At 38.7% G+C, this 14730-nt stretch overlaps 1 protein-coding gene across 8 annotated transcripts in view; it reads right to left on the bottom strand.

Moving 5' to 3' along the window:
* The window catches only part of TRIP4 (thyroid hormone receptor interactor 4), a 52048-nt gene that overhangs the window by 14580 nt on the left and 22738 nt on the right, over positions 1-14730 (bottom strand). For 2 of the 8 annotated variants that reach the window (XM_086321498.1, XM_086321496.1), the window contains exons 10-11: positions 12145-12269; positions 11023-11114 (exon numbers count right to left, since the gene is read on the bottom strand). In XM_086321498.1, the coding sequence (XP_086177624.1) occupies positions 11023-11114; positions 12145-12269 (217 nt within the window). Of the gene's footprint in view, positions 1-3940; positions 4043-4643; positions 4783-9377; positions 10072-11022; positions 11115-12144; positions 12270-14730 lie in introns of those variants that run through there. The other 6 variants (XR_015134742.1, XR_015134740.1, XR_015134741.1 and 3 more) reach the window with 6 other exon arrangements.

Genomic DNA, 14730 nt, shown 5'->3' with positions numbered 1-14730 from the left:
AATGTGCACAGTGCCTGCACATGACACAGTGGTCAATAAATGCTTGTTGACTGTGTGATTATATAATATTTTGAGCAATAAAATCTTAAATTAGAAGATAATTTGCCCCTTGGTTCATACAGTATACTCGACAAATTAAGAAGCCTTTCAACAGACTGAAGAAAGACAGCAAGATTGTAAAGTTACAGCAGATTCCTTCTAGATCAAACAGACTGCTTTCTCTCTAAGCCTGGGTGGTGGTGGTAGTGTTGCTGTTCAGTTGCAAGTCATGTCTGACTCTTGAGACCCCATGGATTGTAGCCCACCAGCCTTCTCCAGCAATTGGATTTCTCAGGTAAGAATACTGGAGTAGACTGCCATTTCTTTCTCTGGGGGATCCTCCCAACCCAAGAATTGAATTTGCATCTCTTGCATTGGCAGGTGGAATCTTTACCACTGAGCCACCAGGGAAGTCTGAGTTTACTTACAGGTAAAATGAAGGTGTCATATTAAGTTACTGAATCTACCTGCATAAAACCTTCCATTTGTCCCCACCCCTTCTGTCTAATTCCACAGGCATTTCCTAGAACAGATTTTTTTTTTTAAGAATTTTTTTCTTTTTTTGGATGTGGACCATTTTTAAAAGTCTTCATTGAATTTGTTACAATACTGTTTCTGTTTTATGTTTTTTGGCTGAGAGGCATGTGGGATCTTAGTTCCCTGACCAGGGATCAAACCTGTACCCCTTGCACTGGAATGCAAAGTCTTAACCACTGGACTGCCAGGAAAGTCTCTAGAACAGATTTTAAAAATATATCCAACCTGGATGACAAGGGCCTTCTCACTAGACTTCCTACCTTCAGTCTCTTCACAACAATTCATCTTCCACATTGCTGCCATATTCATTTTCTGGTTCCAGTGATTTTCAAAACATCCCTCCCCATCCCACAACTGACTAGAGAGAAAAGTCTAACCTCTGCAGCCTATCCTCAAAGTTATCTACCATCTGACCACAGCATACATTTCCATTCAACAAACTGGTCTGCTATTATTCTCCATACAAGCTCATGACTTCTCACCTCAAATTATTCTCTACTTAGAATATACTTTTCTACCTATAAGTAGGAAGACTTAAACAGAAACTCCAATTCTACCATTTACTGATTGACAGTATACAAGTTATTTTAACCTTGAATCTTAAATTCTCTCATCTCTAAAAGAGGGGTAATGATACTTTGTTTGGTATTAAGTTGTTATGAGGATTAAAAAATAACATAATAGGTTGGGCACATAATAACTAATCAAAAAGTCATAGTTTTTATTATTACTACGCTTCAAGGCTAATTCAAAAGCCAAAATCCTAAAATGTTCAATATTGCTAATTATTAGAGAAATGCAAGTCAAAACTGTAATGAGCCACAACCTTACCCTGGTCAGAATGGCCATCATTCTGACTACTGTAGACAACAGTCTGCAAATAACAAACGCTGGAGAAAGTGTGGAGAAAAGAGAATCCTGCTACATTGTTGGTGGGAACTAAGCTGGTGCCGCCACTATTCAGAACACTAGAGAGGTTCCCCAGAAAACTAAAAACAGAATTATCAGATGATCCAGCAATCCCACTCCTGGGCATACATCCAGACAAAACAATAATTCAAAAGATATATGCACCCTATGTTCATAGCAGCACTGTTCACAATAGCCAAAACGTGGAAACAACCTAAGTGTCCATCGACAGATGAGTGAATAAAGAAGATGTACTATATATATATATATATACACACAAATTATATATAATTGTATATACATATACAATGGAATACTACTCAGCTATAGAGAGTAAAATAATGCCAATTGCAGCAACATGGACACAACAAGAGATTATTGTACTAAGTAGTCAGAAAGAGAAATACAAATACTGTATGATATCACTTATATGCAGAACCTAAAGTGAGTCACTCTGGAGAAGGAAATGGCAACCCACTCCAGTATTCTTGCCTGGAGAATCCCACGGACAGAGGAGCCTGGCAAGCTATAGACCATGGAGTCGTAAGAGTCGGACACGACTTAATGCCTCAACCACCACCACCACACCAAAGTGAGTCACTCAGTCATGCCTGATTCTCTGCAACCCCACAAGGCTCCTCTGTCCATGGGGTTCTCCAGGAAAGGATACAGGGGTGGTTTGTTATTTCCTTCTCCAGGGGATCTTCCTGACCCAGGGATCGAACCCGGGGCTCCTGCACTGCAGGCAGATTCTCTACCGACGGAGCTACCAGGGATTACTTGTGGAACTTAAAATATGCCACAAACTAACCTATCTACAAAACAGACACACAGACATGCTTGTGGTTGCCAAAAGAGAAGGAGGGTGGAGGGGGTAGGGACTGGAAGTTTGGGGTTAGTAGACACAAACTATTACATATAGAATGGATGAACAACAATGTCCTAATGTATAGCAAAGCAAACTATATTTAAGATTCTGGCATAAGCCATATTGAAAAAGAATATTAAAAAGAATAAATACATGTGTTAACTGAGTCACTCTGCTATACAGCCAAAATTAATACACCACAAATCAACTATTCTTCAATAAAAATAAATATATAAATGGCCAGTAAATATTTGAAAAGATGATTGTATGCTTGTGTTTAACCGCTCAGTCATGTCTGACTCTTTGCAACCCCACAGACTGCAGCCCACCAGGCTCCTCTGTCCACAGGGATTCACCAGGCAAGAATAAAGAGTGGGCTGCCATGTCCTTCTTCAGGGGATCTTCCCAACCCAGGAATCAAACTCAGGTCTCCAGCATTGAACATGGATTCTTTACCAAAAATGTCATCAAATGGTCAGGAAAATTGAATGAAAATAACAAAGTATGTTTTTCACCCACTTTATTAGCAGACATTAAATTGACTATTAATAATCAGTTTTGGTTAGGGTATTGGTATAGGAAAGACTCACACCATTGGCAGAATTTTAAATTAGATTTTTCTTTAAGAGTGGTAACTTAAAAGAAAAAAGAATGGTAACTTAGCAGTTTGTAACAACTTTTAAATGCCTGTACCTCAGACTCTAAGTTCTACCTCTCAGGGTTTATCCTGAAGAAATACCGAGTCCCCATGGGGAAAACTAAAAAGCAACCACATTCCTAATGAAGTCCTCCTCCCAGCTGGAAGCAACCTCTCTCTCCTTTAAATTCCTCAGAAGCAGTCTTTACTTCTCTTAAGACAGTTATCTTTGTTTTCTATTTTGTTATTTGGTTGTTTACAAATCTGGTTGTAGATATATCTTATCTACCTGGTGGTCTTTCAAACATTCTGAGAACAGAACCCATGGCTGATTCACCTTTTTGTTTCTCTTAGTGCCTAAAACAAAGGCAGTCAAGCAATGATTAATGTATAAATAATAAAGAAAATCTTAAGAATTATATGTTCATTTTCAGATGAAAAGATACACATTAAAGAATTCATATAAATGCACAGAAAAGTGTTCATATCCCCTTCTTCTCTTCAGGATAAGTACAACAGGAAGCATAATGCTTCCTGGAATATTTTTAAATGTATATGGTTGTCCTCACCTCATCAAGTGGGCACTTGATACCCAGGTTGCAAACAACTCAAAGGACAGTCTGTTCTGACCTAGAAACTCAAGGAAATGTTCTAGTCTTCATGAGAACTCTGAAAATACATTCCCTGTCTCCCTCAAGTGAGTTGAGATCTTAAAAAATTGCCTAGGGCTGACTGGGCTAGTCGTTGCAGACACAGTTCCCCTCTTTGTTGGGGCTCAGAGGCAGCCCTCAAGACGCCTTAGAAACCATACATTCTAGGCCTATGAACTGGCAGGTTTTCTTAGTAAAACAGAGAAAACATTTTTACATAATTTAAAAGGGAATTTGAGGATTCTGCATTTTTCAATGCCAATGCCTGGTTTGAATATTGACTACTATTTAATTTCTCACCTCTCAAGTCTTACAGACAATCCTTTGGTGATAGAAGCTGATGGTTTCCACACATGAAGTGATATATGCAATCTTTCTGAAGATCTGTATCATATGCATACTCTTACAGAAAAAGGAACAAGTAAGACTCTCTTCCCCACTGGAAAACAGTACTTAAATTGCTGATGTCAATTTATAGGAACCCAGCAGAACTGGTCCAGCATTAATTCTTTAAATACAGGATCTTGGCTCTTACAAAAGCCTTAAGATCAAATGGACTGAAAAATCAGTAAGCTAACAGGAGAGGAATGGATTCAGTACAGAAGTAGAATAATCAATGACCTCGGAGATTTCAGACAAATCAGATTTTCTATTGAAGGCAGAGATATAAATATCACAAACACAATACAGACACAGAGAAACAAAAGCCTCCAACTCAACTTTCTGTTTGAAAACTTGTTAGATCTAGAGAACTGTTCAAACCACAGCTGCTAATGGTTATGGATTTGGCAATCAAAATGTCTTTGTTAAAAAAGAAAAAAAAAGGTTTTAACTGCCTTACTACTGAGGTTACAAACCACAGCCTTGACGCACTGCTGCAGTCAACATCCTCCCTGCTGATTTTGAGAGCTTACATCTGCTGCTGGCAGATAAAACCCTGGCAAGGCACGGGCTGCTTCCAGGGGAATACAGAAGAAGTCTTCACTAGACTGCTCTCACCTACCTTTCTTTCCTGAGTTGAGGCTACAGCTTTTTCTGCATTGCTCCTAACTTGTTTAGGTTGATCCGTGGCCATTACTCAGGACAACTGACAGTCTAGCAGGATTTTTTCCTGGCACAAATCAGCCATGCCAGCCATACTACTTTTAGAAGATAAAAGGAAGACGAGTTCTTAGCTCAGGGGAAAGCATTTTAAGCACACACATATATATTTTTTAAATATTTAAATTAAATTATTTAAATTAATATTAATTTAATATTTAAATTAAATAATTAATGTTGATTTAATACTTAGGTTAAATACTTAATTTAATATTAAATTAATTAAAATTTTAAATTTAATTTAATTACTTATTTTATTTGGAGGCTAATTACAATATTGTATTGGTTTTGCCATACATCAACATGAATCTGCCACAGGTGTACACGTGTTACCCATCCTGAACCCCCAACCCCCCTCCCACCCCGTACCATCCCTCTGGGTCATCCCAGTGCACCAGCCCCAAGCATCCTGTATCCTGAATAGAACCTGGACTGGCGATTCGTTTCTTACAAGATATTGTACATGTTTCAATGCCATTCTCCCAAATCATCCCACCCTCTCCCAGAGTCCAAAAGACTGTTCTATACATCTGTGTCTCTTTTGCTGTCTCGCATACAGGGTTATCGTTACCATCTTTCTAAATTCCATATATATGTGTTAGTATACTGTATTGCTGTTTTTCTTTCTGGCTTACTTCACTCTGTATAATAGGATCCAGTTTCATCCACCTCATTAGAACTGATTCAAATGTATTCTTTTTAATAGCTGAGTAATACTCCATTGTATATATGTACCACAGCTTTCTTATCCATTCGTCTGCTGAGGGACATCTAGGCTGCTTCCATGTCCTGGCTATTATAAACAGTGCTGTGATGAACACTGGGGTACATGTGTCTCTTTCAATTCTGGTTTCCTCAGTGTGTATGCCCAGCAGTGGGATTGCTGGGTCATAAGGCAGTTCTATTTCCAGTTTTTTAAGGAATCTCCACATTGTTCTCCATAGTGGCTGTACTAGTTTGCATTCCCACCAACAGTATAAGAGGGTTCCCTTTTCTCCACACTCTCTCCAGCATTTATTGCTTGTAGATGTCTGGATTGCAGCCATTCTGACTGGCATGAAGTGGTACCTCATTGTGGTTTTGATTTGCATTTCTCTGATAATGAGTTATGTTGAGCATCTTTTCATGTGTTTGTTAGCCATCTGTATGTCTTTTTGAAGAAATGTCTATTTAGTTCTTTGGCCCATTTTTTGAATGGGTCGTTTATTTTTCTGGAATTGAGCTGCAGGACTTGCTAATATATTTTTGAGATTAGTTGTTTGTCAGTTGCTTCATTTGCTATTATTTTCTCCCATTCTGAAGGCTGTCTTTTCACCTTTCTTATAGTTTCCTTTGTTGTGCAGAAGCTTTTAATTTTAATTAGGTCCCATTTATTTATTTTTGCTTTTATTTCCAATATTCTGGGAGGTGGGTCATAGAGGATCCTGTTGTGAAAACCTTAAAGACTCCACCAGAAAATTACTAGAGCTAATCAATGAATATAGTAAAGTTGCAGGATATAAAATCAACACACAGAAATCCCTTGCATTCCTATACACTAATAATGAGAAAATAGAAACAGAAATTAAGGAAATAATTCCATTCACCACTGCAACGAAAAGAATAAAATACTTAGGAATATACCTACCTAAAGAAACTAAAGACCTATATATAGAAAACTATAAAACAGTGGTGAAAGAAATCAAAGAGGACACTAATAGATGGAGAAATATACCGTGTTCATGGATCGGAAGAATCAATATAGTGAAAATGAGTATACTACCCAAAGCAATCTATAGATTCAATGCAATCCCTATCAAGCTACCAATGGTATTTTTCACAGAGCTAGAACAAATAATTTCACAATTTGTATGGAAATACAAAAAACTTTGAATGGCCAAAGCAATCTTGAGAAAGAAGAATGGAACTGGAGGAATCAACCTGTCTGACTTCAGGCTCTACTACAAAGCCACAGTCATCAAGACAGTATGGTACTGGCACAAAGACAGAAATATAGATCAATGGAACAAAGTAGAAAGCCCAGAGACAAATCCACGCACCTATGGACACCTTATCTTTGACAAAGGAGGCAAGAATATACAATGGAGAAAAGACAATCTCTTTAACAAGTGGTGCTGGGAAAACTGGTCAACCACTTGTAAAAGAATGAAGTGAAAGTGAAAGTGAAGTCACTCAGTCGAGTCTGACTCTTTGCAACCCCGTGGACTGTAGCCTACCAAGCTCCTCTGTCCATGGGATTCTCCAAGCAAGAATACTGGAGTGGGTTGCCATTTCCTTCTCCAGGGGATCTTCCTGACCCAGGGGTTGAACCCAGGGATCGAACCTGGGTCTCCCGCATTGGAGGCAGACGCTTTAACCTCTGAGCCACCAGGGAAGCCAGGAAAAGAATGAAACTAGAACACTTTCTAACACCATACACAAAAATAAACTCAAAATGGATTAAAGATCTAAATGTAAGACCAGAAACTATAAAACTCCTAGAGGAGAACATAAGCAAAACACTCTCCTACATAAGCACATATTTTTATAGTGTAGTGCACTTGATTTTAAACAACCACCAATAAAACCTTTTCTGTTATTTCTTTTAAGGAACTAAATAATCATACTATGCCCAAAATAGTGCACTTTAACTTATCAAAGAAAGGCCAAGAATGAAAGCTCAGGAAGTAAATTACTGACTTCCTTTGGGGACGGAAAAATTTAGGAACAAGATGGAGAAGTAAAATATGGTCCCAAGTCACAAAAGAGATTAGTTTTGGTTGAAATAAAAATTACTAGGTCTACACAGGTTTTCAAAGAAAATGCAATTCAGCTTGGTGATGAGGAATGAGCATGAAGATGCAGAAAGAAGACAAGGTCAAGAAACTGTTTCCTGGATTATTGTCCCTCAGTGAGCTGATCTATGAGGACCAAAAAAAACTCAAATGTATTTAGACCAGCACTTGCTAACTATATATACCACAAGATACTGGTATGTAAATACGGGGGGTGGCAGGGGGTGGGGTTGTGGTCAAAAAGCTATGAGAACACTGTATACTATATTGATCAAATAAATTAGAGAATTACTTCAGAGAGTCATAATGGACACTAGCACATTAAGGGCTCTGAGAAATTCTGCACTAAACAAACAAATTTATTAAATTCAAAAAATTTTTCCAAATCTGCATAAATTTTCTATGCATCCACAGAAACCCCTCACTCCTTCCCCTTTTTCCCCAGAGAACACCTATGCTATAGAATGGTTTGGGAAATGCTAGTCTAGAGTTATTATTCCTAAACTCTCAACTCATTCTTGAAAAAATGAGAATAACGTAGGTAAAACAGACTAGGCAATCACAATTCTTACATCACAGAACCCTAACTCAAACAGAGACAGGTGGATGACCAAAGGTGCTTGGGACATTTTCCAAAAGACAGCCAAATGCCAAAGCTACAACCTTTCAAAGTGGTAAGGGCCTTATCCAATAAATAATCCCCTAAAAGAGCTATTATCAATTCTGGATACTTTCATGTGCTACTCTCAGAAACAGATCAGATCAGATCAGTCGCTCAGTCGTGTCCGACTCTTTGCGACCCCATGAATCGCAGCATGCCAGGCCTCCATGTCCATCACCAACTCCTGGAGTTCACTCAGACTCACGTCCATCGAGTCAGTGATGCCATCCAGCCATCTCATCCTCTGTCGTCCCCTTCTCCTCTTGCCCCCAATCCCTCCCAGCATCAGAGTCTTTTCCAATGAGTCAACTCTTCGCATGAGGTGGCCAAAGTACTGGAGTTTCAGCTTTCGCATCATTCCTTCCAAAGAAATCCCAGGGCTGATCTCCTTCAGAATGGACTGGTTGGATCTCCTTGTGGTCCAAGGGACTCTCAAGAGTCTTCTCCAACACCACAGTTCAAAAGCATCAATTCTTCGGCGCTCAGCTTTCTTCACAGTCCAACTCTCACATCCATACATGACCACAGGAAAAACCATAGCCTTGACTAGATGAACCTTTGTTGGCAAAGTAATGTCTCTGCTTTTGAATATGCTATCTAGGTTGGTCATAACTTTCCTTCCAAGGAGTAAGCATCTTTTAATTTCATGGCTGCAGTCACCATCTGCAGTGATTTTGGAGCTCAGAAACAGAAGGAAAAAAAAAAAAAAAAAACCAATGGGGAAAAGCCACAGCAAAGCTGACCATAGGGAAAACAGATATGGGGCTCCTGTTTGATGGAAGTCTCGTGGCTTTTGGCATTTGGGGATACTCTAATGTCATACACATCAGGAAAATTCATAAAGAGTTGCCAGGACCTCCAGCTGGGAACACATGGAGCATGTACTTCTGGGTGCTGCCCTCATCATCCTCAGGATAAAAGATAGAAAATAAGCTCAAGGAGGGGTACCATGCTGACTGAAATAGAGAAATTCTTGAGAAACCAACAAGATTTATTCTGTTAACTGAGTTTTTAATTTCTATAAACCTTGTGGTACTCTACAGACTAGGATCACAGCCTCCTACCCTTCTCAACACAAATTTGTGGCAGAAAGAAGATTGGTTAACTGCCTAGAAACTGAATTCATTTGACCTTGAATCAAGTGGTGGTCTGCCTGATCAACAAATGAGATAATAAAGGAAGGCCCCTGGCCAAAACCTACCACACACAGGGCCAGATGCTCCTGTGTTCTCTTTGAGAATGCAGCAATCCTACAAAGGAAATATGATATATCAAGTGATATGAAGCTCTTCATCAATCTCTAAAACTGTAAAGTCTACATCAACATAAGGAATTTTTACAATTATTATTTTTAGAATGAAAAAAAGGAAAAAGGGAGGAGAGGAGAGGAAAGAAGACACTGAAAAAATGGGCAAAATGTCCATAGATAGAACCAAGATAGGCACAAGGGTGTGGAAAACAAACCGCCTTCATGCATCTGCAGTTTTGCCTAGGTCTAGATCAGGTACTAAGGGCGAAACAAAAGGGCCGGAGTCAAAACTCATACCGAATGAAAGCATTATACTCACAAAGTAATCAGAAAAGGGCTGAGGAGGCAATCCACAAGAAACTGAAATACAGAAAACTAGAGCGATAATAACTCTTGGCTAAAGCCTGGGAGGAAGGAATAGAAAAAATGAGACGGATGGGAACAGTTTTTTGTTTTTTTAATTTACTTGGCTGCCCTGGGTCTTAGCTGTGGCACGTGGGGTATAGTTCCCTGACCAGGGATCAAACCCGTGCTTTCCACATTGCGAATTTGGAGTCTCAGCCACTGGACCACCAGGAAAGTCATTGGTTTTTCTTCTTTTTTCTAAGCAGACACTTAATTAATAATGAAAGGCAATTAAGAGTTTCTGAAAAACAAATAATTAACTGAAAAAAATTAAGGTGAAGAACATATTCTTAAGTACAGTGGTGGAACCCCTACTGCATAACGTAACTATTTCAAAAAACAGGAAAACCATACTTTTAGGTAAGACTCTTTAAGGATGGGACTTTCCTATTTTGGATTCCTGCTAGTCTGAGTCTTAACATAAAGCTCTAAATTTCTAAAGTTTTCCAATTAAGCTAAAGTCCTTCAGCTCCCTCTGCTGTTCAAAACTGTACTCTGTGCTTTCTGCTCAGTCGTGTCTGACTTGGCAACCCCAGGCTCCTCTGTCAGAGGATTTCTCAGGCAAAATACTAGAATGGGTTGCCATTTCCTTCTCCAGGGGATCTTGCCAACCCAGGGACTGAACATGCATTTCCTGCATTGGCAGGCACATTCTTTACCACTGAGCCACCTGGAAATCTTTAGCAATCAAAATACATACAAGATGCATATACAAAAATAAACACATACCCAAAGATGGCATGGTCCAGGCAATCAGAGTTCAAACATACATGTCTTTCACGAATTCTCTAGGCTGGACCAAATGTTTCAGAGTATATAACAAAATCTACCATTCCCGCCATCTAACTGAAATAATTCAAGTAATAATGAACAGTTTCTTCCCCAAGAACAGGAAAGCTTTATTAAGGAAAAGGACTCTACACTTATTAGATTATGGCAGTAGCTTTTTAGGCAGAAATGTACCAGTCCTCCACATAGTAGGAAGCAAAGCATCATCACTATGTTTTTGTTTGTTTGTTTCCTTCTGCTGTGGTCTTTTCTCTCTCCAGTATTTCCTCCTTAGGAGATTCTCCTCACATGTCTGAATTCAGTTTCTAGCTCACCATATACAGGATACTCTGAGCTGAAGAATCTACAGGACAGCTACCCTGGCAAATCAAGCATCTGTCCAAAAGAAATATTCTTTACTCACCTGATCCTTAAACTGCTTCTGAGACAAGCAGTCAATTAGGTCCACACAGCCCAGAAGACAGCCTGATGGATAGTCACTGGGAAATTCCACACCTAAATTAAGAGTAACAGAAGGATTATATAAATTTCCTTCTTTGTGACCCTGGAACTCACAAATCTGTTTTCAATTCTGAATAAATCATTTTCTCATCTGTTTGTAGACATAAGGAAAACTATCAAGCTTGTTACCTATCATAACTGTTTGAATTTTAACAAAAAAGTTGGTTAACTGGCTTAGTCCACTATCCACATCCTAAGCTATAGGAAAATAAACCTCAAACCACTAAAGTTCAGGGACCCCACTTCACTTCAAACACATCAATTCCACTATACTCAACTGGATCAGACTAGAGTTTGGTAGTGCTGGGTTCCAGAAATAGGAGGTTTCAAGAGAGCAACTATAAAAAAGTAGTAAAAAACATAAGAATGTCAGAATACAAATTTTAAGGAACCCAATCATACCAGTCAAAACAAAAAGTTCTTTTTAAGGAAACATGCACTTCTGATTCCTAAAGCTTGATTTAACTTTTAAAGGTGGTTCTGTAATTATTCTCTCATTTTACCTTCAAAATTACTACATGCATTGAATCAGGGAAGGAAACCAAGACAACCAACGGCCAGAAATTTAAATCTTATTTATTAGGATATAAACAGAGTGTTTGCAGTGATTCTCAAAACTCACTGCTGAAGTCAACTAACTTTGATCTGTCCAAATCTGATTGCAGATGTCTATTTGAATCACTCCCAATGAAAAAAGGTCTTATTTGTGGTTGTTCTTCCCAATCTAAAGATCCCAGAATTTATAGCAGTTATTTTACTCTCATAATAACAAAAAATGTAGAAAATTAAGACTAGTTGGTTGATTCCTGGCGCTAGGAACTGAGATTTTTCTTTGTCTTGTTTGGGGACTTAATGCTTTGAATAGCTGTCCATGATTTGCCACACACACACACAAAGTTTAAAGTCCCTTTCAGCCAAAAAAACCCCCCAAAAAAACACAGGAAGAAGGAAGTGAAAGAGGATGGACGTCAATGACTTCTCTCCACAAAGTAAGACTGAAATTAGAAGAGTATGTGCCTGTTACCTTTCCCACGGAGGAGGAGATAAGTAGTCTGGAGTTCTGAGACTTCTTGAGGAGAGGGTCTTTTTGCTGTGGCTGCTATCCAAAGTCTTCCTCTGTGAGGGGTGTACCAATTTCTTCCCTCCACCCTTAAACAAATACAAATTTAGTGGGAAGAATCTAAATGCTAGTGTCTACTAAAAATACGTAGTGATGCTTTGGTTCCTAGTATGTGGAGGACTGGTACATGGACATTTCTGCCTTAAAAAACTATTACCATGATCTAGCTAATAACTGTAGAGTCCTCCTCCCATAGAGGATCTCACACATTCGAGCTAAGTTGCTTAGGCATGTCCGACTCTGCAACCCTATGCGCTGCAGCCCATCAGGGTCCTCTGTCCATGGTTTCTCCAGATAAGAATACTGGAATGGGTTGCTATTTCATTCTCCAGGAGGATCTCATTAACATACAGCAAATTATCCAGGTGAGCCAAGAGATCTACAAATGATATCTCACCACGAGGGGTATTTCTGGTAGAAAAAAAAAAAAATTTCTCCTATAATACCTTTCACTTGAATATGAACCCTGTTCCCTAGTTTTCCCTTTCATTAGAACAAATCATCTCTCTCAGTTCCTATGTTTTACCTATCTCTGTAACTCAGAAATGAAGCTTTCACCAGCCTTTGGACCTCCACGATCCAAATCTTCCATTTTCAAAGCATCTGAGTTGTACCACAAAAATTAAAATCCTTGCCTTTGAGTCATAAAAGATTTGTTCATTGTTCTCTAACCTGACAGGAAAATTCCCACCCACACATAACTCCTCAAGAATAGTACTTTCATAGTTACTATTTAAAAATGAGTTTAACTAGATAAAAATGCTATCATTTTTAAATTGCAACCACATTAATTTATATTTTCTAAGTATTTTATAAAGGGTTATATTCTTTGTAGATAATTAAACAACCTGTTAACTAATTTGAAAGAATCTTTAAGTGGAATAACAAAATGCAATCAAGAGAATGTTACAGCTATCTACTCTCTAAGGATTACAAAAAGATGTGCCTCCTTTAGTTTCTACAAGATAAAATAAAGTAGCCTGATAATATAACCCTATTATATTTGTCTTATAATGGGAAACAGAGAAATTCTCTTATCCTTAGTTTTCTAACATAGATGAATTGGAAGAGTACCAGGCACCTGGTAGATACCCAGTAAGTGGAGAATGTATCAATATATTTCTTCCCTCTACTCCAAACGATCCCAAGGGATATTGGGAAAATAGTCTCACAAATGTGGCAGAACTACCCACTTTGTTTCTGTGGTATTAGTGACTGTGGGTTGGATGCTGTTCATCCTGTTCTTTTCAGTGAGAAAATGTGGATAACACAGATCCAAAATAGGATGAGAGCAATATAAACATTCTGATTCCCTCAGCAAAAAGCAAGCTGTTTCGTATTCTACTTTGGGAAAGGAAGACACCTCAACTGCAGAGAGCGGAATGAGAAGAACAGACATCTGAGGGCCCAGGTGCCCTAGAGCAGAAGCAGATTCACATGGACTTGTAATACCACTACGTACATGGATTATGGAACATTTAGGAGACAAAGCAGGAAAGCCGGACTTTCAAGAAGGGAGAAAAATGGTAACGCACCTTCACAAGGAGGCAAATCACAGCTAACCATGAAAAACACTAAAGTTGAAATGATTGCTCCTAAATTCTGATAATAATTTTCTTTCAAGAAAGCAGAGAAATGACTGAAGCTTACAAAGTAACAGTGGAAAGAGCACTTCGAAAACCAGAACTCTAGATCCCCTATCTGCCACTGACTAGGCTTTGCAATTCAGAGCAAGCTATTGAGTTGGTCAAAATGTTTGTTTGGGTTTTTTTTTTTTTTTTTTGGCTGCACTGGATCTTTGGTGCAGCACACAGGGTCTACATGGCAGCATGTGGGCTTATCTCTAGTTGCAGTGTGCGGGCTTCTCTTGTTTTGCAGCACAGGCTCTAGAGTGTCCAGGCTTCTTCAGTCGTGGCTCATGGGCTTTCCAGTTGCAGTGCACAGGCTTAGTTGCCTCACAGCATGTGGGATCTAACCAGCAATGGAACCCCCGTCCCTTGCATTGCAAGGTAGACTCTTAACCACTAGACCACCAGGGAAGTCCTCATTCGGGTTTTTCATAACATGTTTTGAAAAATCTGAACACATTTTTTTTGTCAATCCAATACTTTACCTTTGGCTGCTTAAGTGTTTAAGACTGTAATAATACTGGACTAAGCTACTTCAATACAGCTACTGTTTTGAAAAGTATAAAATTGTATTTAAATATAAGGCATTATTATTGTGATGAGTTAGGACACTGCCAGGGATATAAAATTCTAACAGATAAAACAAGAAGGAAAAAATAGGTATTTGTATCCTCACACTCACTGCAGTATTATTTATAATGGCCAAGACGTGCAGACAATGTAAATGTCCATCAATGGATGGATGAGGATTATTCAGCCATAAAAGAAAACCAAGTCTTGGACTTGCCACAATATGGACCAACCTTGAAGAATTATGCTAAGTCAGACAGAGAAAGATAAATATTTTACGATCTTACTTTAC

Source organism: Bos grunniens, chromosome 10 (assembly GCF_055505025.1).
Source record: "Bos grunniens cultivar Pamir isolate PY7600 chromosome 10, Bosgru_T2T1.0, whole genome shotgun sequence".
NCBI lineage: Eukaryota > Metazoa > Chordata > Mammalia > Artiodactyla > Bovidae > Bos > Bos grunniens.
This window is presented reverse-complemented; position numbering and strand designations above follow the sequence as displayed.